Source organism: Saccopteryx bilineata, chromosome 7, assembly GCF_036850765.1.
Source record: "Saccopteryx bilineata isolate mSacBil1 chromosome 7, mSacBil1_pri_phased_curated, whole genome shotgun sequence".
NCBI classification, from domain to species: Eukaryota; Metazoa; Chordata; class Mammalia; order Chiroptera; family Emballonuridae; genus Saccopteryx; species Saccopteryx bilineata.
In genome coordinates this window covers 68,289,338-68,312,200 of record NC_089496.1, presented here as the reverse complement: position 1 = coordinate 68,312,200, position 22,863 = coordinate 68,289,338, and the positions used below count along the sequence as shown (strand labels likewise).

Genomic DNA, 22,863 nt, shown 5'->3' with positions numbered 1-22,863 from the left:
ACTCCATGTTTCACCTTGAAGACTTTTTTTTTTTTTTTGTATTTTTCTGAAGCTAGAAACTGGGAGGCAGTCAGACAGACTCCCACATACGCCCGACCAGGATCCACCCGGCACGCCCACCAGGGGGCGATGCTCTGCCCATCTGGGGCATCGCTCTGTTGCGACCAGAGCCACTCTAGCATCTGAGGCAGAGGCCACAGAGCCATCCTCAGTGCCCGGGCCACCTCTGCTCCAATGGAGCCTCGGCTGCGGGAGGGGAAGAGAGAGACAGAGAGGAAGGAGAGGGGGAGGGGTGGAGAAGCAGATGGGCGCTTCTCCTGTGTGCCCTGGCCGGGAATCGAACCCGGGACTTCCGCACACCAGGCTGACGCTCTACCACTGAGCCAACCGGCCAAGGCCTTTAAGACTTCTTAAAGCTAGAGCCTCTAAGAGATGCCCCCCTTCTGGACTTTCAGAGGTCATGGCCTCAGCCTCGTGCTCTGTCCAAGGACAGAGATGGGAGAAAGGCAAAGCCACTGAGTCAGTGACAACAAACCCGGGCACCCTGAGGATCAGGGTCCCCTGAATGTTTCCAGGACAGCCTCAGAGAGCCCCCCTGTCCTGCTGGGGTCGTGCTGTCGAGAGGACATTACCATGAGGGCAGTGTAGGTGTAGGGGTAGTGGTAGGCCAGGTAGCAGACATCCTCACTGTGCGGGAAGGTGACAGCGAAGGTGAGGGTGTAATAGCACTTTCTAGACGCTCCCCCTGTGACAGCCGTGCTCTCGCGATAATGATTTCTAAAAGAGAAAGGAGAAGAGAGGACAGTGAGGGAGACGTGAGGGAAGCAGTCGTTTGGGGTTCTAGGTGCCATAAACTTCTCACGCTCTATACTGGCAAAATGATCACTCAAAACCCAGAGGTGCCCACGGGAGCTTGCTCCTAGGTGGTGAGCCAATGTCTAGTGGTGCCCTGCCTCCTGGGTTTTTAAACATGCCACGGGCCTCTCCTTGTGGTATCTGCAAATGAGGATCCAGGGTCACTGAGACAGAAAATAGAGGGAAGTGGGAGTCATTCTGTTTTTCCTGGAATTCGATTGCAGACTGACATTTTATTACCCAAACGGGGGTTTCCCCAACCTCTGCCTCTCCCAGGTTACACAGAGTACAGTTACTCCTTTCCATTCCACCTGCATTAGCAGTCATGACTCTATTTAGAATTCGGACTCCAAACTTAACATATGTTGTCTTATCGCAGCGACAGCCCACTGCGTAGATGAAGAAACGAAGACTTAGAACAATGAACCCGTCAAAGGTTGCAAGGCCAGGCCTGACTGGTGGTGGTGCAGCGGGTCAAGCGTCGACCCAGAATGCTAAGGTCGCTGGCGCTGAGTGCGGGCTTCTCAGCGTGGGGTCACCGGCCTCAGTGAGGGGATCATCCACACAATCCTAAGAAAGTTTGCCAGCTTGAGCCCAAAGGTTGCAGGCAGGAAAAGTCCAAGGTCACTGCCTGGGGCAAGGGGACATTGGCTCAGCCCCAGTCAAAAGATGTATGAGAAGCAATCAATATACAACTAAAATGAAAGCCAAAGAAAGCAAAAATTAAAATAAAAACAAAGTGAAAGCAACTATGAATTGATGCTTCTCACCCCCTCTTACTCCCTTCCTGTCTCTATTGCTCAAAAATAAAATAAGAAAGAAACTGGATGGTAGAGAAAAATGAAAAAGAAGAGTTTGCACAGCCAAGACCTGAGCCGGGATGTGTTGGTCGGCAAGGCCTTTGTTCTTCCCACTCTGCAGCACTTTCCTCTCAAAGGAATACGATGATTCTCACCCCAAACACGGCGCGGCTTTTCTGAGCCCAAGTGTGCACATTTCCCTCTGTCAAAGATGAAGAGCCATTTTTTTTTTAAGTGAGAGGAGGGGAGGCAGACTCCTGCATGCGCCCGACCAGGATCCACCCGGCATGCCCACCAGGGGGCGATGCTCTGCCCATCTGGGGCCCTTGCTCTGTTGCAAACAGAGCCATTTTTTAGTGTCTGAGGTGGAGGCCATGGAGCCATCCTCAGCACCTAGGGCCAACTTACCCTAATTGAGCCGTGGCTGCAGGAGGGGAGGGAAGGAGAAGAGAGAGAGAGAGAGAGAGAGAGGTGAGAGGGAGAGAAGTGGAGAAGCAGATGGGTGCTTCTCCTGTGTGTCTTGACTGGGAAGCGAACCCATGATTTCCACACACTGGGCCAATGGTCTACCACTGAGCCAACCAGCCAGGGCCTGAAGAACCAATTTTGAACCTTCAGAGAACGGCATCAACGGAAACCGTCCCCAAAGGTCCATTTCCAAATGATATTTTCCCCGCACGTTGCCAGGTACATGTGTGACGCGGGCTCTTGGGGGGCTGGGGTGGGCTGCCTGTTGAGGTCAAGACGGCTCTAAAGGTTCTCCTGAGGAACAGTCATCAAGGCCGCACTGTCACCCAGAATCTACCCAGACACTGAAGACGTAACTGCACCTCTGAGCGTTTACAGTGTTGGTCTACTGGTCCGCTGTCCTTCGGGGGTTTCTTGGGAGAAGGAATGGGGAGGGGGAGGAAAACAGCAGATAGTTATTTTGGGTGTCCTTGCCAAATATAAAAAATGAGGATTATTCTTTTCTGCCTTTTTGCTACCTTCCTTCCACCTCCCACCAGAGCAAAAAAAAAAAAAAAAAGTAAGCATGAAAGAGAGAAATTGAAATTGTCCTGTTTCTTGTGGTGTTGTGGATTTTTAATATTTATAACACTGGAAATAGGAGGAGATAAGTTGGGAGTCTCACGAGCTATGGCCTGACACACTTCTCTTGCCTCAATTTCTTCTAACATGGTACCCAGGAGCCAAGGTCACTTCAAGGAAAGAGGGGTACCCGTAACGATGTGAGCCCCCAGTGACTACCCCACCCAGCTTTTCAGCATTGCATCAGCAGGATCCATTCCCTTTGTGACACACACACACACACACACTTGCTGTAGCTTGGTGGGAAAAATTCTCATGGCCAAGACTAGAAGCTCCCCACAAAAGCCAGTCCTCTCCAGGGTGGCTGCAGACTGCTGAAATTTAAGAAAAATGAGTATCACCTCATTTAGGATGAGTTTCAGCTAAGGGAGACTGAGTCTCCACCGTGGGTGGGGTGTGTGTGTGTGTGTGTGTGTGTGTGTGCGTGTGTGTGTTAAACTCTAGCTGAATGTCAGGCTTCCCTGCTGACTCCCCCTGGTGGCTATATTGTAGCGGGAGGACCCAGGGCGTGACTCTACCATGAGTGAAAGTGCCTTCTTCAGAGGTCTTTAACCTTTCCCGAGACCACCTTCCTCAAAGTGAAATGCTTCATATATCCCCAGGGTGGAACACTTGGCATGCAACCATTCACCAGGTCCGTGATAAAGCACGATCCCATCCACATGTTATTTTTGCTTCCCCAGCTATAATGTGAACCTACGTGGCAAGGCAGTAACCTTCATCCTCCCTACTGTAAATGGTCCCCATGGTCTTCCTTCGTATGGAAAACCTTTCCCTCTTCCTCCTTCAGGACTCCTTCAGGAAGTCTTCCCTGATATCCACCCTCTCATATAGTTCTTAGCATGCTGTGTGTCTCTCTCTCACTGCCAACACGTGAGGGCAGGGATCATGCTTACTCATTTGTGCAGCTTCGTTGCTGACACAGGACCTGAACTTGGCAGCTTTTCAGTTAAAGTCTGTAGGATTAAACAGACCTAAGACTTCAGAGTAACAATAAGGATGCTTACCATATTTTACTTCTAATCCTAATGACCTCTTTTGAAAGTAAGTACATACTTTTATGCCCACTTTACAGATGGGGAAGTTGAGGCTCACAGTGTTAAGTGTCTTGAGCAGCCCCATACAACAGGCCCAGGAAGCAGGATCCAACCTTGGGTGCAGGTTTAGTTCAAAACAGTTTTGTTTGGTTTTGGTTTTGGTATTGTAGCACCGGTCTCGTAGGAATAGATAAAAGGATACGAGGTTTTTTGGGGCCAATTCATCAAATGAGAATTTGAAGTTTTGATCTTCATAAATCAGTGCTGCCTATAAAATCTAAAATAACAGAAGGAACATAAAATAATCCAGATAAGAGCCTGTGAGAATGACCCACATCACTGTAACTCTTTACGTCGTCAGTATTTGATGCCCGTCAGTAGATGTTTCTACTAACTCTCAGTAATAACTGCTCACATTCGTCACCACCTGCTTCGCACCAGGCGCTGCTCTGAGCTTTCCCCGTGCTGTATCTCATTCAGTTCTCAGAGTCACTCTATCTGGGAGATGCCATTGTCACCCCCACTGCACAGACGAGGAATCGGAGTCAGAGAGAGGCTGGAAGAACTTGCCCAAGGCCACACCACTAACGAATGGTAGAGGTTCGGTTCCAAGAACTCTCTCCCCTCCACCTGCTCTCTTTGGTGGACAAGAAGACTGGGGAAATCAAGTATGTTCTTGACTTTGCCAGGTCCTAGACAAGTCACCATGGGTCAAAGATGAACTTGGACCCAGCCGCTCGCTGGTGGAAGTTCCCCCCTTGGCTTTTCCATTCCCTGAACCATTGCTCTCTCGTCATCATAAACTCTTCAATGAAGCCGGGGGCCAAGTACACACATGCATAGTTATGAACCCAGTTCACTTTGATTTATACTTAAAAATATGCTGGGAAGTCATTTTTTTTCTGTGTGCGCATGAAGTAAGCAAATGCTCAGAGAACGAATTAGATCATCTTATAATAACAATGGCTGAGGCTAACAGGGGTGCCCCACTCCACAGAACAGGATCTGATCAGCCCTGCCACCAGACCTCCCTGTGTCTGCGCGTTTGGAAAGTCTCCATGAGACCCGACCTCTCTCCCGAGGTTCCGCGGAAGGGTGCGCCAGGGCAGGGCTCTGGTAGGACGTTCATCTCCAGGAGGGAGTTGTTCCATCTCTCTAACAGGTGGACATAAATGCCTGAAGAGATCAGCCATTGTGTTCGACATGGCCACTCCCAGTGGCTGCTCCCTCCTTCTGCCCTTCGGCACCCAAATGACGTTAGCCCAGAGCCTGGAGAGCACCTGAGCGGTGTGAGGCTGCGCACAGTGAGGGCAGGGGCAGCCCGCTGAGAAGTGACCGGGCACACACTAGGACTGTCCTTGCTTACACAGAAGGGTGAGGCTGCGCACAGTGAGGGCAGGGGCAGCCCGCTGAGAAGTGACCGGGCACACACTAGGACTGTCCTTGCTTACACAGAAGGGTGAGGCTGCGCACAGTGAGGGCAGGAGCAGCCCGCGGGGAAGTGACTGGCACACACTAGGACTGTCCTTGCTTACACAGAAGGCGTGAAGAAATGATTCTGCACATTAATGTTCTCCCCTCTAGAGGATCACATTTTATTTTCTGACCTTGTGATCTGCAAGGTGGGTGAGAGAGGGGGTCCCCTAGAGGGGAAGAAGGTGCTTAGGGGAGGGGCAAGAGGACCTACTGAGCAGAGGAGAAAGTATTAGAATTTCTCTTTCAGTTTATTATGATCTCAGTAGCAAGAAAGAAGCTAAGCCGTGGCCAGACAGCTCGACTGGTTAGAGCATCGTCCTGAAGCACAGAGGTTGCAGGTTCGATCCCCAGTCAGGGCACAAACAGGAACAGATTGATGTTCCTGTCTCTCTATCTCTCTCCCTTCCTCTCTCTCAAATCAATAAAAATATACATATTTTAAAAATAAATTGATAGATATATATGAAATTCCAACTGGCCTTTTGTTGTTCCACCTAGTTGCCTGACCTCACCCTTACTTACTGGACAATCGCCCCTGAGGCAGAAAAGTTTCAGAAAGCTGATCAACTGCCCCAAGAAGGAGCATTCTGGAACGCTGAAATCCTAAAACCATAAAAGGGAACATACCAGAACTTTTGACTCAGTACCCCCTCAGGCTCTCCCAAACCATATAAAATTCACCCTTTAGTCTGTAACCGGTGTCCTTCTCCCAGAGAAGTGCCCGGCAGGGTTCCTTTCTTCCTTTCAATAAAAGCCTGTTACTCTGGTCTTTTCGGACTCCCATGGATTCCAACATTTGGTGCCGAAACCCGGGACAGGGTACTAACTGCCTGGACGATCCCTCTGTGCCGTCCAAACTTACAACCAGGGAAGCAATGGCCAGCGGCAGCTCATCCTGGGCTTACTCCCGGATTCTGTTTGGATGTGTAATTGTAGGTTGATTGGCCAGTGATCTGTCCCTGTCCTGAACCCCTGCCAGACCAGAGAAACGTAAGGAGTTTCTCCCTCCCTTCCCCGGTTGGCCTCCAAATTTCTCTCTAAAAACACCCCTTCCTGGTTGGACGGTTTTTGACTTCGGACCCCATATCTACGGGTGTTCTGCCTCTACTCCTTTATAGACTTCTACAAAAGTCTAGGTGCACCTGGCCAGGCCCCCTCCTACGTCCCAGGATCTCAGCCTTGGGGTGACGACCTCCTGTCTGAGACTCTCTTTCTACGGAAATCTTCTCCTCTCGGAACTGTGACTGAAGACAGGGACGCCCCTTTCTCTCACCAGTTTCCTCTACTGTGGGCTCCTCTCAGTCCAAACCGTCCAGCCAGATTTCTCTCGGAACATGGGCTCCTCCCAGTCTCAGGCCTCAGTGACTACTCCTCTACTCCTTTGGGACTCCTCTACTCCTTCGGGACTCCTCTACTTTCTGAGGTTCACAGTTTGGGAGGTTTCTACTCTGAGCAGCCTGCTTCTATGGACTTCCTCAAAAGTCTAAGTGCCTTGCCAGGTTGCTTTCTACGACCATTACTATATCCTAAGAAATCTTGGCAATTTCTGCCACCGGACGGGCAGGGCATCAGAAATTCCTTACATGCAGGCTTTCTTATCCCTTTTCTCCTGTCCTTAATTTCTATGCTGCTTGTTCTACACGCAGCCCTTTTTGGCCAAAGAAACCTCACCTAAAATCTCCACTCCTAATCTTTCCTTCTCCATGGACTCCCAACTCTCTCCCCCTCCTGCCTGACCTCCGGGGCACCCCTCTCTTGGAACCCCTCTCTGGTCCCTCTGCAAATCTCTTTTGCTCGAGTCTCTTTCCTCCAGAAAGCCCCTTCCCCTCTCTTTGCTGAATCCTCTTTCTCATTCACCTGCAAATACTAGTCTCTCTTTCTCCTCCCCTGCTGGCCAGGGGCCCCTCCCTTCTCTACTGTGTTCTTAGACCCCTCCTACCTCCTTAGAGAAGCATGGCTCTGTCTCTTTTTCTTCTTCGATCCATCCTTCCCCCTCCTCAGAGACTAACTGTGCCTTCCACTACCCTTTGTCCTCTCCCCTCTCCTCAGAGCTATTCATCTTTTTGACTCCTTTGACCATGTGGTGCCACCACCAGCACTTTAATCTCCTCCTCCTCCTCCTGCAGATTCTGACCCTCCTTCTTTCCATCCAGCTGTTCACGCTGTCCATTCGTCTGCTTTCTCTCTTCCTCCCCTCTATGCTGACAACTCCCTGCTATCTCAAAAGCTTAAAAAAACAGAGTTGTCTATTGAGCTGTGTGAGTGAGTAATCTGTTTTGTCTCTTTGTTCGTCAGAAAATATCTCTAGTATAATTTTAATTGAAACAAGTAAAGCACACTCATTTAAATTCCTTAATTTATAATTTATATGTAAAGTCTTTGTTTAATATGTAACTGTGTCTGTTTCTAAGGCCTTAAACCAATAATTACCCGCCTCTTAAATCAAGGCTTACTCATCCCCATGGACTCTCCCTGCAATACCCCACCCTTCCTGTTCGAAAACCTTCAGGGGCTTATCACCTCTTACAAGACTTACACCTAATCAATGAGGCAGTAGTTCCCCTCCATCCAGTAGTCCCTAAACTCTACAGGTTACTGTCACACATTCCCTCAAACACCACTCACTTCATAGTCCTAGACCTAAAGGATGCCTTCTTTACCATTCCTCTACACCCTGACTTTTACTTTCTGTTTGCCTTTACCCAGACACTAATGCAGCCCAGCAACTTACATGGACTGTCTTACCCCAGGGGATCAAAACCAGCCCACATCTGTTTGGGCAGGCACTAGCTCTGTATATAGCAGCATGCAATCTCAAAACTAGTACTCTCTTACAATATGTAGATGACCTACTCCTCTGCAGCCCCTCCCTGCCTGTCTCAAGAAGACACACCACCACCCTTCTTAACTTCCTCACTATGAAGGGATATCGTGTATTCTCTGCTAAGGCTCAACTTCACTCTTAGTCTGTAGTCTATCTGGGCATCACCTTAACCCCCACCACCTGAGGTCTCACCCAAGATCAAACTCAGACCCTCTGCAGTCTCCAACCACCTACCACCACAGATCAAATCCTTTCTTTCCTCAGTCTAATAGGCTTCTTTAGACACTGGATTCCCAATTTTACTCTCTTAATCAAGCCTCTCAGTGAGATCTTCTGAGTATGGCTTTTAAGGTCTATAATGGCCAAGGGAGCAACAGAAAAGGCAAATAAGGCCCAAAAGAAGTCAGGAAATACCAGCTTTTGGCATATGCTCTTAAAGGCTCCAGCACTCTAAAGGGCTTCATAGGATCCCATCCAGGCCCTGCTCCAGAGTGGAAAGAAAGGTCATTGAACTGAAGTCTGCCAGGCTTCCCAGACCCAACAATTTACACACCTTTGCATGGAAAGAGGGACACGAGAAGGTAAGCTGCCCCCTTGCTCCATGGAGGGAGGGTTCAGTCTCTTCTAGCCCTGCTCCAGCTACCTGTGACCTGACCTTGCCCAGTGTGCTGGGAATTGCCACTGAAGGCCCAAGGACATTGTTCATGAGCCTAAGGTATTTCTTCCAAGTAGAAGATAAACTGATCTCATTTCTTGTAAACACAGGGCCATCTACTATGCCTTGCCTGAACATTTGAGTTTTATTTATCCCTCGAAGATCTCTACTGTGGGTATTGACAGTCTGATTTTGTTGCTTTATTTAATGTATAATATCTCCTTTATTCCTCTTGTCTCAATGCCCCATGCCTATTGTAGGCTGGGACCTGCTGCTGATTCCAACTAGAAGCAGTGGTCACTAGGACTTAAACTCTAGCTTCAAAGTGTAGAAAATGTAACCACCCTTTTCCTAAGCACTTACAGGATTTACCAGGTTACTCAGAAAACTATTCAAAGACTGTCCAAGAAGTGCTTCCAGCATTACATCACCCAAGGACTGACTTTCAAGTGGACGGGTCCACACACCGTGATCCCGACAATTCCCACTGCTACTAAAGTAGAAAAACGGTATGCCTTACTCCAACCACAAACTGGAAGCTGGTTGGTCTACGTGTGGCAAATATATAAAAAAAACTAAGGACTCTTTTAATCAGACTTTGGAAAAAGGGAAACTAGGGTAAAAAGAAAGTCAACTTAATTGTCACTAAAAGTTAAAGATTTTTAAATCAAGAGTTCTGACTAGAAAGGAATTGTATGATTTGAAAATAGAAGGTATAAGGTATGGAAATACTTTTGAAAGAAAAAGGAAAAAGCAAGTTGTTATGAAGGCCAGTTATTTCTGGATAAGAAGGTGCATGAAAGCTGAAGGTTTATGTAAGTTGTAGAAGGTTTGAGCAGGTTGTAGGAGATTTGTACCGAGAAAAAAGAATTTGTACAGTCAGAAAACTGGTTTTCAAAGAATGCTTAATCAGTCACCCTAGCTAACAATCCTCTACTCTCCCCACTTATTAGGGCGGCTTTCTTCCACCCTGACCATCTGGAGCTCAGAAACAGAGAAACAAAACCGACCCATTGTCCTTCTATTCTCTATTCACCTCTCAGCCTGCCTCACCCAATCAGGGGCTTTCTACTTGTGTGGCACCAACACCTATATGTGTCTCCCTACTAATTGGACAGAAGCCTGTACCCTAATCTATCTCACCCCAAATATCAACCTAATCCCACCCCATGAGCCTCTTCCAGTTCCTAGTATACTATCTGTCAATGTAAGGACCAAACAAGCTATATAGGTAATCCCTCTTCTTGTTGCTTTAGGAATTTCTATAAAAATAGGTCTAGGGGCTGGGGTACTGGCCACTTCCCTGTCTTATTCCTACTGTCTCTCTCTCTATCTCTCTCTCTCTGAAGCCCAGTGAATTCATAAACATGGAATCAGTGGTTTTGCACAAACTGGGTGTCTTGACCACTGCCTTTCATTAGTCCACTCACTCTCCTATTTATTTTTCTAACTTTTGAACCCTGCCTCTTACATTTGTTCACTAGTTTCTTACAGAACCACATGCAAACCTTCACCAGTCAGAAAATTGGAAAAACCTACCTAACCCTACACACCAACCCTGAAACCTGCCCTTGTGAAACAGAAAAATCTGGAACCCTATAAAAACACCCCTACTCCAAACAATGGTGGAAAAACCCCTTATTCTCAATGCTAGCACCAATTATAGGACCAATCCTAATTTAGTGCCTAATATTAATGCTTGCTCCTTTCTTTATCAAGTTCTTACAGGCTCGAATGAGAGAAATCTCCAGGATTACCTACAATCAAATGCTTTTACAACCCCTACTCCAACTGCCCTGGGGTGGGGGGCTCACGAAGGAGGCCCCCATAGGGATAACAGCAGGAAGGGGCTCCAGAAGATGGCTGGTCTGAGACAAACCTCCTTCCTGAACCCCATACCCTTTTCTTCCCCCCACCTCATTTCTTTTTTATCATACTACAGTGTTGAGAAGTGATAGATATATGAAATTCCAACTGCCCTTTGCTTGTTCCGCCTGGCTGCCTGACCTCACCCTTACTTACTGGACAATCGCCCCTGAGGCAGAAAAATTCCAGAAAGCTGATCAACTGCCCCAAGAGGGAGCATTCCAGAAAGCTGAAATCCTAAAACCATAAAAGGGAACATACCAGAACTTTTGACTCAGTACCCCCTCAGGCTCTCCCAAACCATATAAAATTCGCCCCTAGTCTGTAACCGGTGCCCTTCTCCCCGGAGAAGTGCCCGGCAGGGTTCCTTTCTTCCTTTCAATAAAGTCTGTTACTCTGGTCTTTTCAGACTCCTATGGATTCCAACATAAATAAATAAAGAAGCTAAGCTGTCTGCGGTTTAATCTGGGGACAGACGGCCCTGCCCTCCCACAGCCCAAGTCCCTCTGACGTGATGAAGAATTACAAAACAAATGAGGTGACGGCCCAGCAATCCTACCCACTCTTCTCTGCTGTGGCCTCGGGCTGGATGAGGAAGGAGCCTTGCATTTACATCATCTTTACACGTCAGATAATTAAGTATCATTTGTGTACAGGAGGCTCATCACCTCACATCTTTTAGCTTCCTTGGATTAGTGGGTTTAGAGATTATATTATCTAAATTAAACCTTATCATAGATACAGTTAGTTGATTTCTTTAAAATTATGCTTAGAAGCCATAGCATGACAACAATATTAAATTTCCAAGCAGACATGACCAAGAAAATGAGTATAGAGAAGGTCTACTTCCTACTCTTTATAGTAGCTCTTTCTTAAAACAATCTAATTAGACTTGAGAAGTTAATCAAAATTTTTCAAAATTATCCAAAGGACTATTTAGATGACATTTTTATGTTAAAGCCTAAGTGGATCGTATGCCCTGAGTGACCAACAGTATAAAAAATACTGTTGCTCCTGAACAACACAGCTTCAAACTGTGTGGGTCCACTTATCCATGGGTTTTTCCTTTCAATGAATACTTTAAAAATACTTTCTCTTCCATATTATTGTCTTAATTTCCTAGTTTATTTTATGGTGAGAATACAGTGTATAATACATATAACACATAAAATATGTATTAATTGACTGTTTATGTTATCTGCAAGGCTTGTAGTCAACCGTAGACTATTGGTAAAGTTTTGGGAAAGTGAAAAGTTTCATATGGATTTTTGACTGTACAAGGGCTGGGGGGGGGGGGGTCCCTGCCCTTCACCTCCACGTTGTCCAAGCCTAAGCTGTATAAAAATTAGGTGGACAGTTAAAATTATTTGTTATTTTTTTTCCCTCCTCATTTAAGATTCTTAACTTTTTTGCATGTTTTCTAATGTACATAATATATCAGTACAGTAAGGGGTGTGTAACTGAATAAAAAATAATTCATGAACAAATCTATGTCAGAAGCCCACGCATTTGGAGAGCTCATCCTGACTGATGACAACAGAATCCACAAAGTCATCAGCCCGCCTCTTTAACAGATCATCACTGCCACTTTCTGAAGTACAGAAATATTACAGGACTTCTGTAAAGCCAGGATCCACGGCCACCATCACAGGCACCCAGCCCATGCAGGAGGTTTGCATTAGATTTGGACAGATGGTAATGAAACAATGGAGTCAAGAACTGATGGGCCATCATCTTTAATCCTAGCTTGCACCCAGTGGGCAAGTAAAAACACACACTGGGCTCCAAAACCCACTCATTCAGTGCTCACAAAGCTACTGACTTATCCTAGAATCAAAGGTTTCTAGCCCACCAGCCTCATTCACCTCTGTTCCCCATCTCCTTCTCTCTGCACAAACTCTGCACTAACTGGCTTCTCTTTCAGCACTCCACCATCTTGGCTGCTTCTCCTGGCCTCCTCCACGTGGCCTCTCTCTGCTCTCCTCCCTGCTCTCTCCTCTAATGCTAATCTCAGGAACCGAGAGAGCAAGCTCCCGGTCTGCCCCACTTTATAGTGCAGAAATCAAAACCTTTAATCCAATATACAAAGTAAGGAGGTCTCTAATACAAAGTTACTTATCTGAGGCATGATGGGATTGCACCACCCCACATCAAAAAGGGTGGGAAAGGCTTAGTCCTAAAACCAAGCCCCAGGTTACAAGGATCCTGCCTGCCCACAGCCCGCCCTCAACACACATTAATATCACCTGGGCGACGGGCTTCCATGTGGGCAGCGCCATCTTTAACAAAGTGAGCATAATATAGTTTATCTGCCCAACACCTTCTCAGTCTCTTCTTCTCCTTCACCGTTTCATGTTCTACAACTTGGGTGCTGTGCGCGTGGTTCTCTCCACAGGAAGCACCCTGGCACCCCCTTAAACATGGCACTACATCTGGAAATTTAACAGCACAGCAGACACAGAACTGAGTTCCTGATGACATACAGGAGACAGAAATGAGGGGGAACAAGCTCCCAAGGAACACACTAGGTAGAGTAAACGCAGAGGGGAGCACAGAAACCTCCCAAAGCCATCACACCAGAGATTACAATGCGTCAACAGGGAGGGACGTACTGTAGACTCCACCCATTCTGCAGCAGGGGGAGGTGTTCTGTTTTGCGCTTCAACAAAGATACACATATCTAGCCTGTTGTTACATCACATTATTGAAAACATGTTAACATAATGTGGTGAATAATTGAAAAACCAAAATATGGTGTCGCAATGTTATCCATTTATCTCTGCTGTATTCATGGCTGGGATAAGGAAAATGAATTACATTACATATTCATGGTTTTCCTGTTATCCCTCTGTTCCTCTTTAATCACATAACAATTGTCTTGTTAATGAATCTGAAAGCTATTAACGCTAACATCCGCTTTCCTCAGGCCAAGGCTGTGCCTCTGGTTGTTTGGCTTCCTCCTTCTCCTCCTTTGAGCAGATGCTGAGCCCCTGAAGCCTGCTCCTGACCCTCCACCAGCAGAGGGGCAGCCTCCAGGGAGGGGAGGCCCCACTGGGCGAGGACACTGACTGTTACCTTTGTTCAATCTTGAACTAAAACTAAGCTCCCGGTCCAAGCTGGCTGCAAGCTGGGTCTTGCATGTTTGTTTAGGGTTACTATTTTCAGAGGCCACCACAATTTATTTTTTTTTTTTAAGTAAAGAGAGAGGAGACAGAGAGACAGACTCCCACATGCACCCCGACCAGGATCCACCTGGCAACCTCTGTCTGGGGCCGATGCTCAAATCAGCAGAGCTATCCTCAGTGCCCGGGGCCAACTCTTGAACCAATCAAGCCACTGGCTGTGAGAAAGGAAGAGCAAGAGAAGGGAGAGAGGGAGGGGAAGAGAATCAGATGGGCACTTCTCCTATGTGCTCTGACCAGGGATCGAACCCGGGACATCCACCACTGGGCTGATGCTCTAGTCACTGAGCCAACTGGCCAGGACCCTAAAAGTTATTCTTGACACACTCATGTCCACATTTAGGCTTTTGTTATTTTTCCCTGCAGCTGTGGCCTCTATTACCTTGCAGTGATTTTTAGTCTAAATCTCTTTGGATCACAGAAAGATCCTGACAGTCTCTAGACGCATGATGGTGAATCTTGTTATAAAAACCACCCACTTTGCAGTGCTGGTCAACCTGGTCCCTCCCGCCCACTAGTGGGCGTTCCAGCTTCATGGTGTTAGGTAGCTGTTGGGCAGATAAAATATATTATGCTCTGTTGGGCAGATAAAATGTATTATGCTCACTTTGTTAAAGATGGCCCTGCCCACGTGAGGCCATCGCCCCAGGTGATATTAATGTGTGTTGAGAATCCTTGTAACCTGGGGCTTGGTTTTAGGACTAAGCCTTTCCCACCCTTTTTGATGTGGGGTGGTACAATCCAATCATGCCTCAGAAAGTGACTTTGTATTAGAGACTTCCCTATTTTGTATATTGGATTAAGGGTTTGGATTTCTACACTATAAAATGGGGATGGAGCGGGAGTTTGCTCTCTCTTGGTTCCTGAGATTATCAGAAAAGAGAACAGAGCAGAGAGCAGAAGGAGGCCACGTGGAGTAGGCCAGGAGAAGCAGCTAAGATGGTGGAGTGCTGAGTGAGATGCCAGTTTGTGTAGTTTGTATCTGGGATAAGGAAGGAGATGGGGAACTGAGGAGAATAAGGCTGGTGCGCTAGAAACCTTTGATTCTAGGAAACTCGGATAAATCAGTAGCTTTGTGAGCACTGAATGTGAGTGGGTTTTGGAGCCCAGTGTGTATTTTTACTTGCCCGCCGGGTGCAAGCTAGAATTAAAGATGACAGCCCATCTGCTTTTGGCTCCTTTGTTTCTTTACCGACTGTCCGAATCCAATGCGAACCTGCATGAGCCGGGCTGCTGTGATGGTGGCCCTGGCCTTGGCTCCTGGCTTTACATGCTCACTTTGTTAAAGATGGCACTGCCCACAAGAAGGCCGTCGCCCAGGTGATATTAATGTGTGTTGGAGGTGGGCTAAAGGCAGGCAGAATCCTTATAGCCTGGGGCTTGGTTTGGGGATTAAGCCTTTCCCACCCTTTTTGATGTGGGGTGGTACAATCCCATCATGCTTCAGATAAGTGACTTTGTATTAGAGACTTCCCTATTTTGTATATTGGATTAAAGGTTTTGATTTCTACACTATAAAATGGGGGCAGAACAGGAGCTTGCTCTCTTGGTTCCTGAGATTAGCATTAGAGAACAGAGAGAAGAGCAGAGAGAGGCCACGTGGAGGAGGCCAGGAGATGCAGCCAAGATGGCAGAGTGTTGAGTGAGAAGCCAGTTTATGCAGTTTGTGCAAGGAGGAGGAAGGAGATGGAGAACAGAGGTGAATAAAGTCTGGTGATCTAGAAACTTTTGATTCTAGGAAACTCAGATAAGTCAGTAGCTTTGTGAGCACTGAATGTGAGTGGGTTTTGGAGCCCAGTGTGTGTTTTTACTTGCCTGCCAGGTGCAAGCTAGGATTAAAGAAGATGGCCCGTCAGTTTTTGGCTCCGTTGTTTCTTTACCGACTGTCTGAATCCAATGCGAACCTGCATGGGCCAGGCTGCTGAGATGGAGGCCGTGCCTACTGGCTCTACATTAGCGGAGCCACCAAACAGCCTGCGACTGCAAAAGTGGGCAGTTTTATAAAAAGGTTCGCCATCACGGCTCTAGAGAGATAGGTCAGAGAGTAGTTGCTACACAGGTGAATGGAAAACCAAAAACATTACACTCTTTTGTTGTTATTCTAAAGAATATAATGAAAATACCGCCCAGGTCCATATCCTAACCCAGGGGTCCCCAAACTTTTTACACAGGGGGCCAGTTCACTGTTCCTCAGACCATTGGAGGGCCAGACTATTAAAAAAACTATGAACAAATCCCTATGCACACTGCACATATCTTATTTTAAAGTAACAAAATAAAACAGGAACAAATATAATATTTAAAGTAAAGAACAAGTAAATTTAAATCAATAAACTGACCAGTATTTCAATGGGAACTACGGGCCTGCTTTTGGCTAATGAGATGGTCAATGTCCGGTTCCATATTTGTCACTGCTAGATGTAACAAGTGATGTGACGTGCTTCCGGAGCTGTGAGGCATACATCCCACGTCACTGGAAGTAGTACTGTATGTGAGCGATGCCATGCTTTGCGTCTCTCACTGACCACCAATGAAAGAGGTACCCCTTCTGGAAGTGCAGCGGGGGCCGGATAAATGGCTTCAGGGGGGCGCATGTGGCCCACGGGCCGTAGTTTAGGGACCCTTGTCCTAACCCATCAAGGACCGAGACTGCCAACTCCTTTATTACACACTGCAAGTCAGCCCTGCTCTGTGTTCTGTACACTATTGATATCTCTGTGGTGACCTGTGCCTTTGTGTGTGATCCAGAAATGAGGCCTTGACCCTTCCTGTCTGTCAACGCTCCTGTCCTCCTGGTCCCAAAAGTCAGGAGGCAGAAGTGTATGTACTTTCTTTTCAATATTGAAAACAACTTAAACTCTAGAATGTCTTATTTTAGTTTTTAAGGGACCTCTTGTAATCTCAGAAAAAGATGAAGGCTTACTTTATCCAAGAAAATAAGTTCTAGCTTATCAGTTTAAAAAAAAACAAAAACCCAAAAAACTAGCCATGAGCTGATAATTAATTATATATTTTCTACCTATTCTAATAATTCTTACTCTTTTCTTTTTTATGCATTTTGTATTTTCTTTCCCCCTCACAAATGCACAAATAAGCAACTCATGGGTCTGGATTTCTTTTACCAAAAGCTACAGATGATTTAAATTTCATTACAATTTTAAAGGATACATTGATGAAAATGGCTAGTGGTCAAAGGTTGAATATGAATATTTTAAGACCTCTCACTTTCATTTTTCCCCAAAAGAGTCATATTACTATGTGTATTTGTCACATGTTCACTCTCATCTATGTTGTGTGTATATGTATATTTTTTAATTGATTAGTTGATTGAAGAAAGAGATAGAAAAAGAGAAACAATGGTTGTTGTTCCACTCATTTATGTATTCATTGATTGATTTCTGTACGTGATCTGAGCTGGGATTGAATCTACCACCTTGGCGTAGCAGGACGACACTCTAACCAAATGAGCTACCTGGCCAGGGCCCATTCTCATCTGCTTTGTAAAACTGAAGAACAGGCCCTGGCCAGTTGGCTCAGTGGTAGAGTGTTGGCCTGGTGTGCGGGAGTCCCGGGTTTGATTTCCGGCCAGGGCACAGAGGAGAAGCGCCCATCTGCTACTCCACCCCTCCCCCTCTCCCCTTCCTCTTTGTCTCTCTCTTCCCCTCCTGCAGCCAAGGCTCCATTGGAGCAAAGTTGGCCCGGGAGCTGAGGATGGCTCCATGGCCTCTGCCTCAGGTGCTAGAATGGCTCTGGTTGCAACAGAGCAACGCCCCAGATGGGCAGAGCATTGCCCCCTGGTGAGCATGCCGGGTGGATCCTGGTCAGGTGCATGCGGGAGTCTGTCTGATTGCCTCCCCGTTTCCAAATTCAGAAAAATGCAAAAAAGAAAAAAAAGAAAAAAAAAAAACCCTGAAGAACAGAATGTATAAGAATAGGCCAGAACTTCTGACCTTTAGCTCACTGAAAGAAAAAAAAAAAAAAAAGAAATGGAGAGAGGTAAAGAACTAAAGCCTGACTCATCAATCAATCACAGGTTGAGTCTCTCCAATGTCTAACATCCAACACGGCCCACGTGAAGACAGACCATCTTCAGCAAATTCAGAGCTACTTCTTGCAGTCTACTGTGAGCACCATTAACACGCCTGTGCTCCTGCAGGGCAGGCCTTCGCTGTAGGGACAGTGACAAGTGCAGCAGACAAGCCCAGATGACGGGGGTTTGTAAGAGCAACGTGGAGAAGCAGGGGGTTGAAAGAGAACAAAAGGGCAGAGAAAAGAAACTAACGGTATCGGAACTCACTTGTAATAACAGATTTCATAGCCCGTCCGTTTCCAGGTGGGTCTGCCCAGAAGAGCCTCCTTCACAGAATACATAGTTGGCTGCATCCCTGCACAAAATAAAGGCAGGTTTAATCCTCTGAGGAGGAGAAAGGGGACCAAGAGTTGTCGCAGGCTCTAGCGTGGCCCTCAGTGATACCTGGGTCACAGTTCCGGGACCTGTGAGCATTACCTTTCGTGGCAAAAAGACACTTTGCAGACATGATTAAGGATCATGAGGTGGGGAGATTATCATGGCAGGCCCTCACGCAGTCACTGATGTCTTTATGAGAGGAGGGATTGACAAGGTTCCACAGCAGAGGAGAAGCAACGAAGCTGAGGCAGACAGAAACCTGAAATACTATGCTGCGAGCTCTGACGTTTGAGAAAGGGACCGTAAGCCAGGAAATGCAGGAACAGAAACCGAGAACGCACCAGACCCTCCAGAGCGACTGTGACCTTCCCAACACCTTGACTTCAGCCCAGTGAAACTCCAGAACTGTAAGAAGAGTCCATCTTTCTCGTGTTAAGTCACAAAGTTAGTGACAGCATGCTGCAGCAGTCACACAGGTGAATGCAGGAGTCAGGGAGTCTATTTCTAGTTAGTATAAAATAGAGGCTGGATCCTGTGCTCGGAGTCAGAGGTATGGGGATAGTGAATCCTTACTCATGGCCACTTGATACACATTAGTATATGAGCCAGAAATAACAGAAATGGGTTTCCCATTCCTACAAATACTCATTATAAACCCGTGCTAGCTACTACTCAGTAGTCCCTTGAAGGTCTCCTAAAACTGACAAAGGCATTCAGGGGAATTTAAACTTTCTCTAGAGTTTCCTTTGCGTGTAAAGAAGTGTTGGATGGTCCTGCTGGTTTGTCTGTGACAAACAGGTCAATCCATTTGCTACGGTGGGATTTAGGAGATAGTAGGAATGAATTAGAGGGCTCACCAGCCTCCAAAAGTTCCAGGCAGAGCCAGGGACACAGGAAGTGGTGGCGTGACAAGTGTGGGATTAACATCCCACGGCCGAGGTGGGACTTCGGGCTTCCCTTCTATGGTAGCAAGTTGCCGTGTGTTAACCACCATCTTGCCCCAACTGACAACCAGAACGTGCCAACCCAACTTCCAATCCTTTGGGAAACCCTCAGAGCTTCTGGTCACAACCCAAACACTCACAAGGTGACATCATCCCTGGTGTCACCCAGAAAGTCCCTGTCCCCAGGAGCTCATACCATAATTGAACTGGCTGTTGGGCTTCTCACAGTTGATGATGTTGAAACGGTAAGGGACAGCGGCCCTCATCCCGCTGACCTTGAAGTTGAACCACTGCTGGTACTGGGTGCTGTTTACATCAGTATTGACCAGCAGGTCATACTCAAACCTGCAAAGGTGGAAGCGAGAGCACAGGGTTACCCGTCTTCAAGGCAACCTGCAGCACTGAGCATCTACGCACGTCAGGTTCTCAATGACAGATCCAAGACCCGGGGTCTCGGATGGCTGCTAAGGGACGCTTATCCAGGTCTTACAACATTGGATCCAGGCTACAAACATCCAGGGCTGCAGGGGAGCGGTTCCTGGGTTCCAGGAGAGTCGGTTTCACTACTGGAGCATATATATTTATTAAACTGTGATAAAATTTCTAGCTAGCTAGAAAAAAAATGCAAGTGTGCTGTTTCCCGGAGAAAATTCGATCCTATCTACTGGGATGTGCTGTTACTATTTAAAGCTTGACATTACTTTTGAGCTTCTGTGTCCTCATACAGAAAATGAAAATAGGCCCTGGCCGGTTGGCTCAGCGGTAGAGCGTCGGCCTGGCATGCGGGGGACCCGGGTTCGAATCCCGGCCAGGGCACATAGGAGAAGCGCCCATTTGCTTCTCCACCCCCCCCCCTCCGTCCTCTCTGTCTCTCTCTTCCCCTCCCTCATGCGGGAGTCTGTCTGACTGTCTCTCCCCATTTCCAGCTTCGGAAAAATACAAAAAAAAAAAAAAAAAAGAAAATGAAAATAGTGTCTGTCTAAACTTTCAGTGCTGTTTGTAAAGATTAATTAATATGATGCAAGTAAATCCCCGGCAAAGCTACAAACATGAGTTAGGTGAGCAGTGCTGGGGTTGTTTATTCATTTTTTTTTTTTTACCCCTCTTAAATGGATACAACTTCCATGCAATAAATACCGTGCACAGACCTTAAGTATATAACACAATAAATTTAAACAAATTCATCTGGGTACACCAGCTTGACAGTTACCCAGATAAAGATTTAGGACCCCAGAAGGCTCTTAGGTGTCCCTTCCCCGTGACAATGTCTCCAAAGGCAATTAATTTTTTGAGCTTCAGCAACAGAATGAGCAATGCAGAGTTGATGTAAACATTTTTAGGGCATTTCATTTTCAAAATATTCCTGTCCCATCCCCTGGGCATGTCCCATCAGGCATTCTTCTAGAAAAGGGTGATGTTTCCGTTCTGATCCGTTCACCCTCTCCTACTCTGGACCCGATGGCGGTCACTGGATCATGAGGTTTGCGGAGGGCTAGAGCTGGGGACGAGAGCCATCAGAGCGGGCAGAGCTAGCTGACAGATTCCCACTCCTCGCTGCAACCAGGGCGGTCACCGTGCAACCAGCAGAGTGTGCCTCACTGAGAGCACTCCCAAGAGCAATTCTGGGAAGCCCCAAGCCTGTCTCCAAAACGGGATCATCAAAATTCCTTGCCTGTCAGCAGGCTGTTTTCTGTAATTTGACCACTGTCCGGACACAACCGACTCATTTGGGATTCTACGCTCTGGCCAGAGGCAGGAATGTGGAGAGCGGGATCAGAGCAAAGCCAGCAGCTCGGGCTCACCCTGCACAGGTCACTGTCCCACTAGGAGATTCCCAAGTAGGTCTTCTCTCCTGGGTGCTCTGACGTGACATGCAGAGAGAGAGGACCAAGGCAGCCGTGAAGTAGAGCCCGAGCTGGCATACAAGCGAAAGAAGGGGTCTGAGGACCCTCAGCAGGGTGGTCTTTCCCTCTCCGGGCCAACCAGCTCCACCTGTATTTGTTTTACATGTTGCACTTGAAATGATTCATGTAAAAAAATATCACCATTCATCTCTAACCCCAAAAAGAAACTTCAAAAATGACTCTTCGATGCCTGACCAGGCGGTGGCCCAGTGGATAGAGTGTCAGGCTGGGACACAGAGGACCTGGGTTTGAGGCCCCCGATGTTGCCAACTTGAGCATGGGCTCATCCGGCTTGAGTGCGGGCTCACCAATTGAGTGCAGGGTCACTGGCTTGAGTGTGGGATCACAGACATGACCCCATGGTCGCTGGCTTGAGCCCAAGGTCATTGGCTTGAGCAAAGGCCGCAGCAAAGAATTAATGCTTTTCATCTCTCTTCCTTCTGCCTGTCTGTCCCTATCCATCCCTCTCTCTGTCTCTGTCACAGAAAACAATTTAAAAATGACTCCTCGAGTGGATAAAGCGCAGGTCTGAGTGACAGGAGGTTCTGAGCTCTCGCGTGCGCGCCCCTCCCTGAGTAGGAGCCCATGTCTGCCCGGTGCTCCCACGTGCCGGGCGCTGTTCCAAGAGCCCTGTGGGTGCTGCCTCTCCCAGCTCTGTGGTCTGGCTGGTCTTCCTGACCCCCTTCTGTGAGGGAGGAATTAAAGCCATGGAGCTGGGTGACTTGCTCAAAGTCTCGTGGTTGGGAAGGGACGAGGTCGTCCTAGAAGTCTGAGTCCAGAGTCTGTGACCACCATACTGTTAACTGTCTGGACTGTGGCTTTCAGAAGTTCACCCCAAGAGGACAGATGCTATGTCTTGCCTTTCGGGAACATGAGACACGTCATCTACAGTGCTATAGCAGAAAGAATTATTGCAAGAACAGCATTCTCTCTGCCATGAGTTTTCGTTTTATTTGCCTCCTTTCAATCTGTGCAGTCCTAGACTCTCCTTGCCTGTGAAATCCTTCTGCATGAATAGAGGCATTGGTCAGTTCCAGCAGAGAGGCAAGGTGCTGAGTGTTCCCATGAATGAGGAGAGGCTCTCCTCTCTATGGGGAGTCCAAGGTTTCTGTCACCTAAGTACATGGGAGCAAAAGACACGGAAAGGTACGAGAACAGGGGACCCCGCGTATCCTTCCGAGTCAACAGAACCAGCACTGGCATCAATGGAGGTACCAACATCCCTGTCAAAGTGCTCTCACACCCAAATGTGGACCCATTACTTGGAAACACAGGTGTATTCACACTGGTCACCTCTGGTCTCCACCTTGCTGTGACATCAGCTAGGGAATCCCCTAGTGACATGTTGGTCGATGTTCAACAACTGACTCTCCCAGCCTTTATCTGTAGTGTTCCCCAATTAGCATGGTGTAAACACTGCCACCACAGCTCGTGTCAAGCTACCAATCAATGTGAGGTCACTACAAAGAGCGGGAAAGAGAGGGGTCACACTTGTTCTTTTGAGCTTCCCGGAACTACCTCATTGCAGCTTCCTGTATACTTACTCACGCACTTGGATGGCTTTGCGAAGATTTCCTGACTCAAACTTGGAGGAGAACCGTAAACAACTGGTAGCAGTGTTTTGCCTGTAATGAAAGACGGAACACGCAAGCATGGGTTATTGCTGGTCCTGGGTATAGTTTTGACATTTCTAAGAGACAAGCTCCCTCTTATAGATTTTTAACCCTAATGTTCACCATGCTGACTTTCGAAGTGGAAATGATGACTAATGTGAAACACTCTCCTTCTTACTTTTTTTTTTTTTTTTTTTTTTACAAAGACAG

At 47.2% G+C, this 22,863-nt stretch overlaps 1 protein-coding gene across 3 annotated transcripts in view; it reads right to left on the bottom strand.

Annotated features, from left to right (window-relative positions):
- The window catches only part of AGBL1 (AGBL carboxypeptidase 1), an 837,820-nt gene that overhangs the window by 670,218 nt on the left and 144,739 nt on the right, over positions 1–22,863 (bottom strand). For all 3 annotated transcript variants that reach the window (XM_066239188.1, XM_066239190.1, XM_066239189.1), the window contains exons 13-16: positions 22,585–22,665; positions 19,333–19,481; positions 18,082–18,169; positions 633–777 (exon numbers count right to left, since the gene is read on the bottom strand). In XM_066239188.1, coding sequence (XP_066095285.1) covers positions 633–777; positions 18,082–18,169; positions 19,333–19,481; positions 22,585–22,665 — 463 coding nt within the window. The remainder of the gene's footprint in view (positions 1–632; positions 778–18,081; positions 18,170–19,332; positions 19,482–22,584; positions 22,666–22,863) is intronic.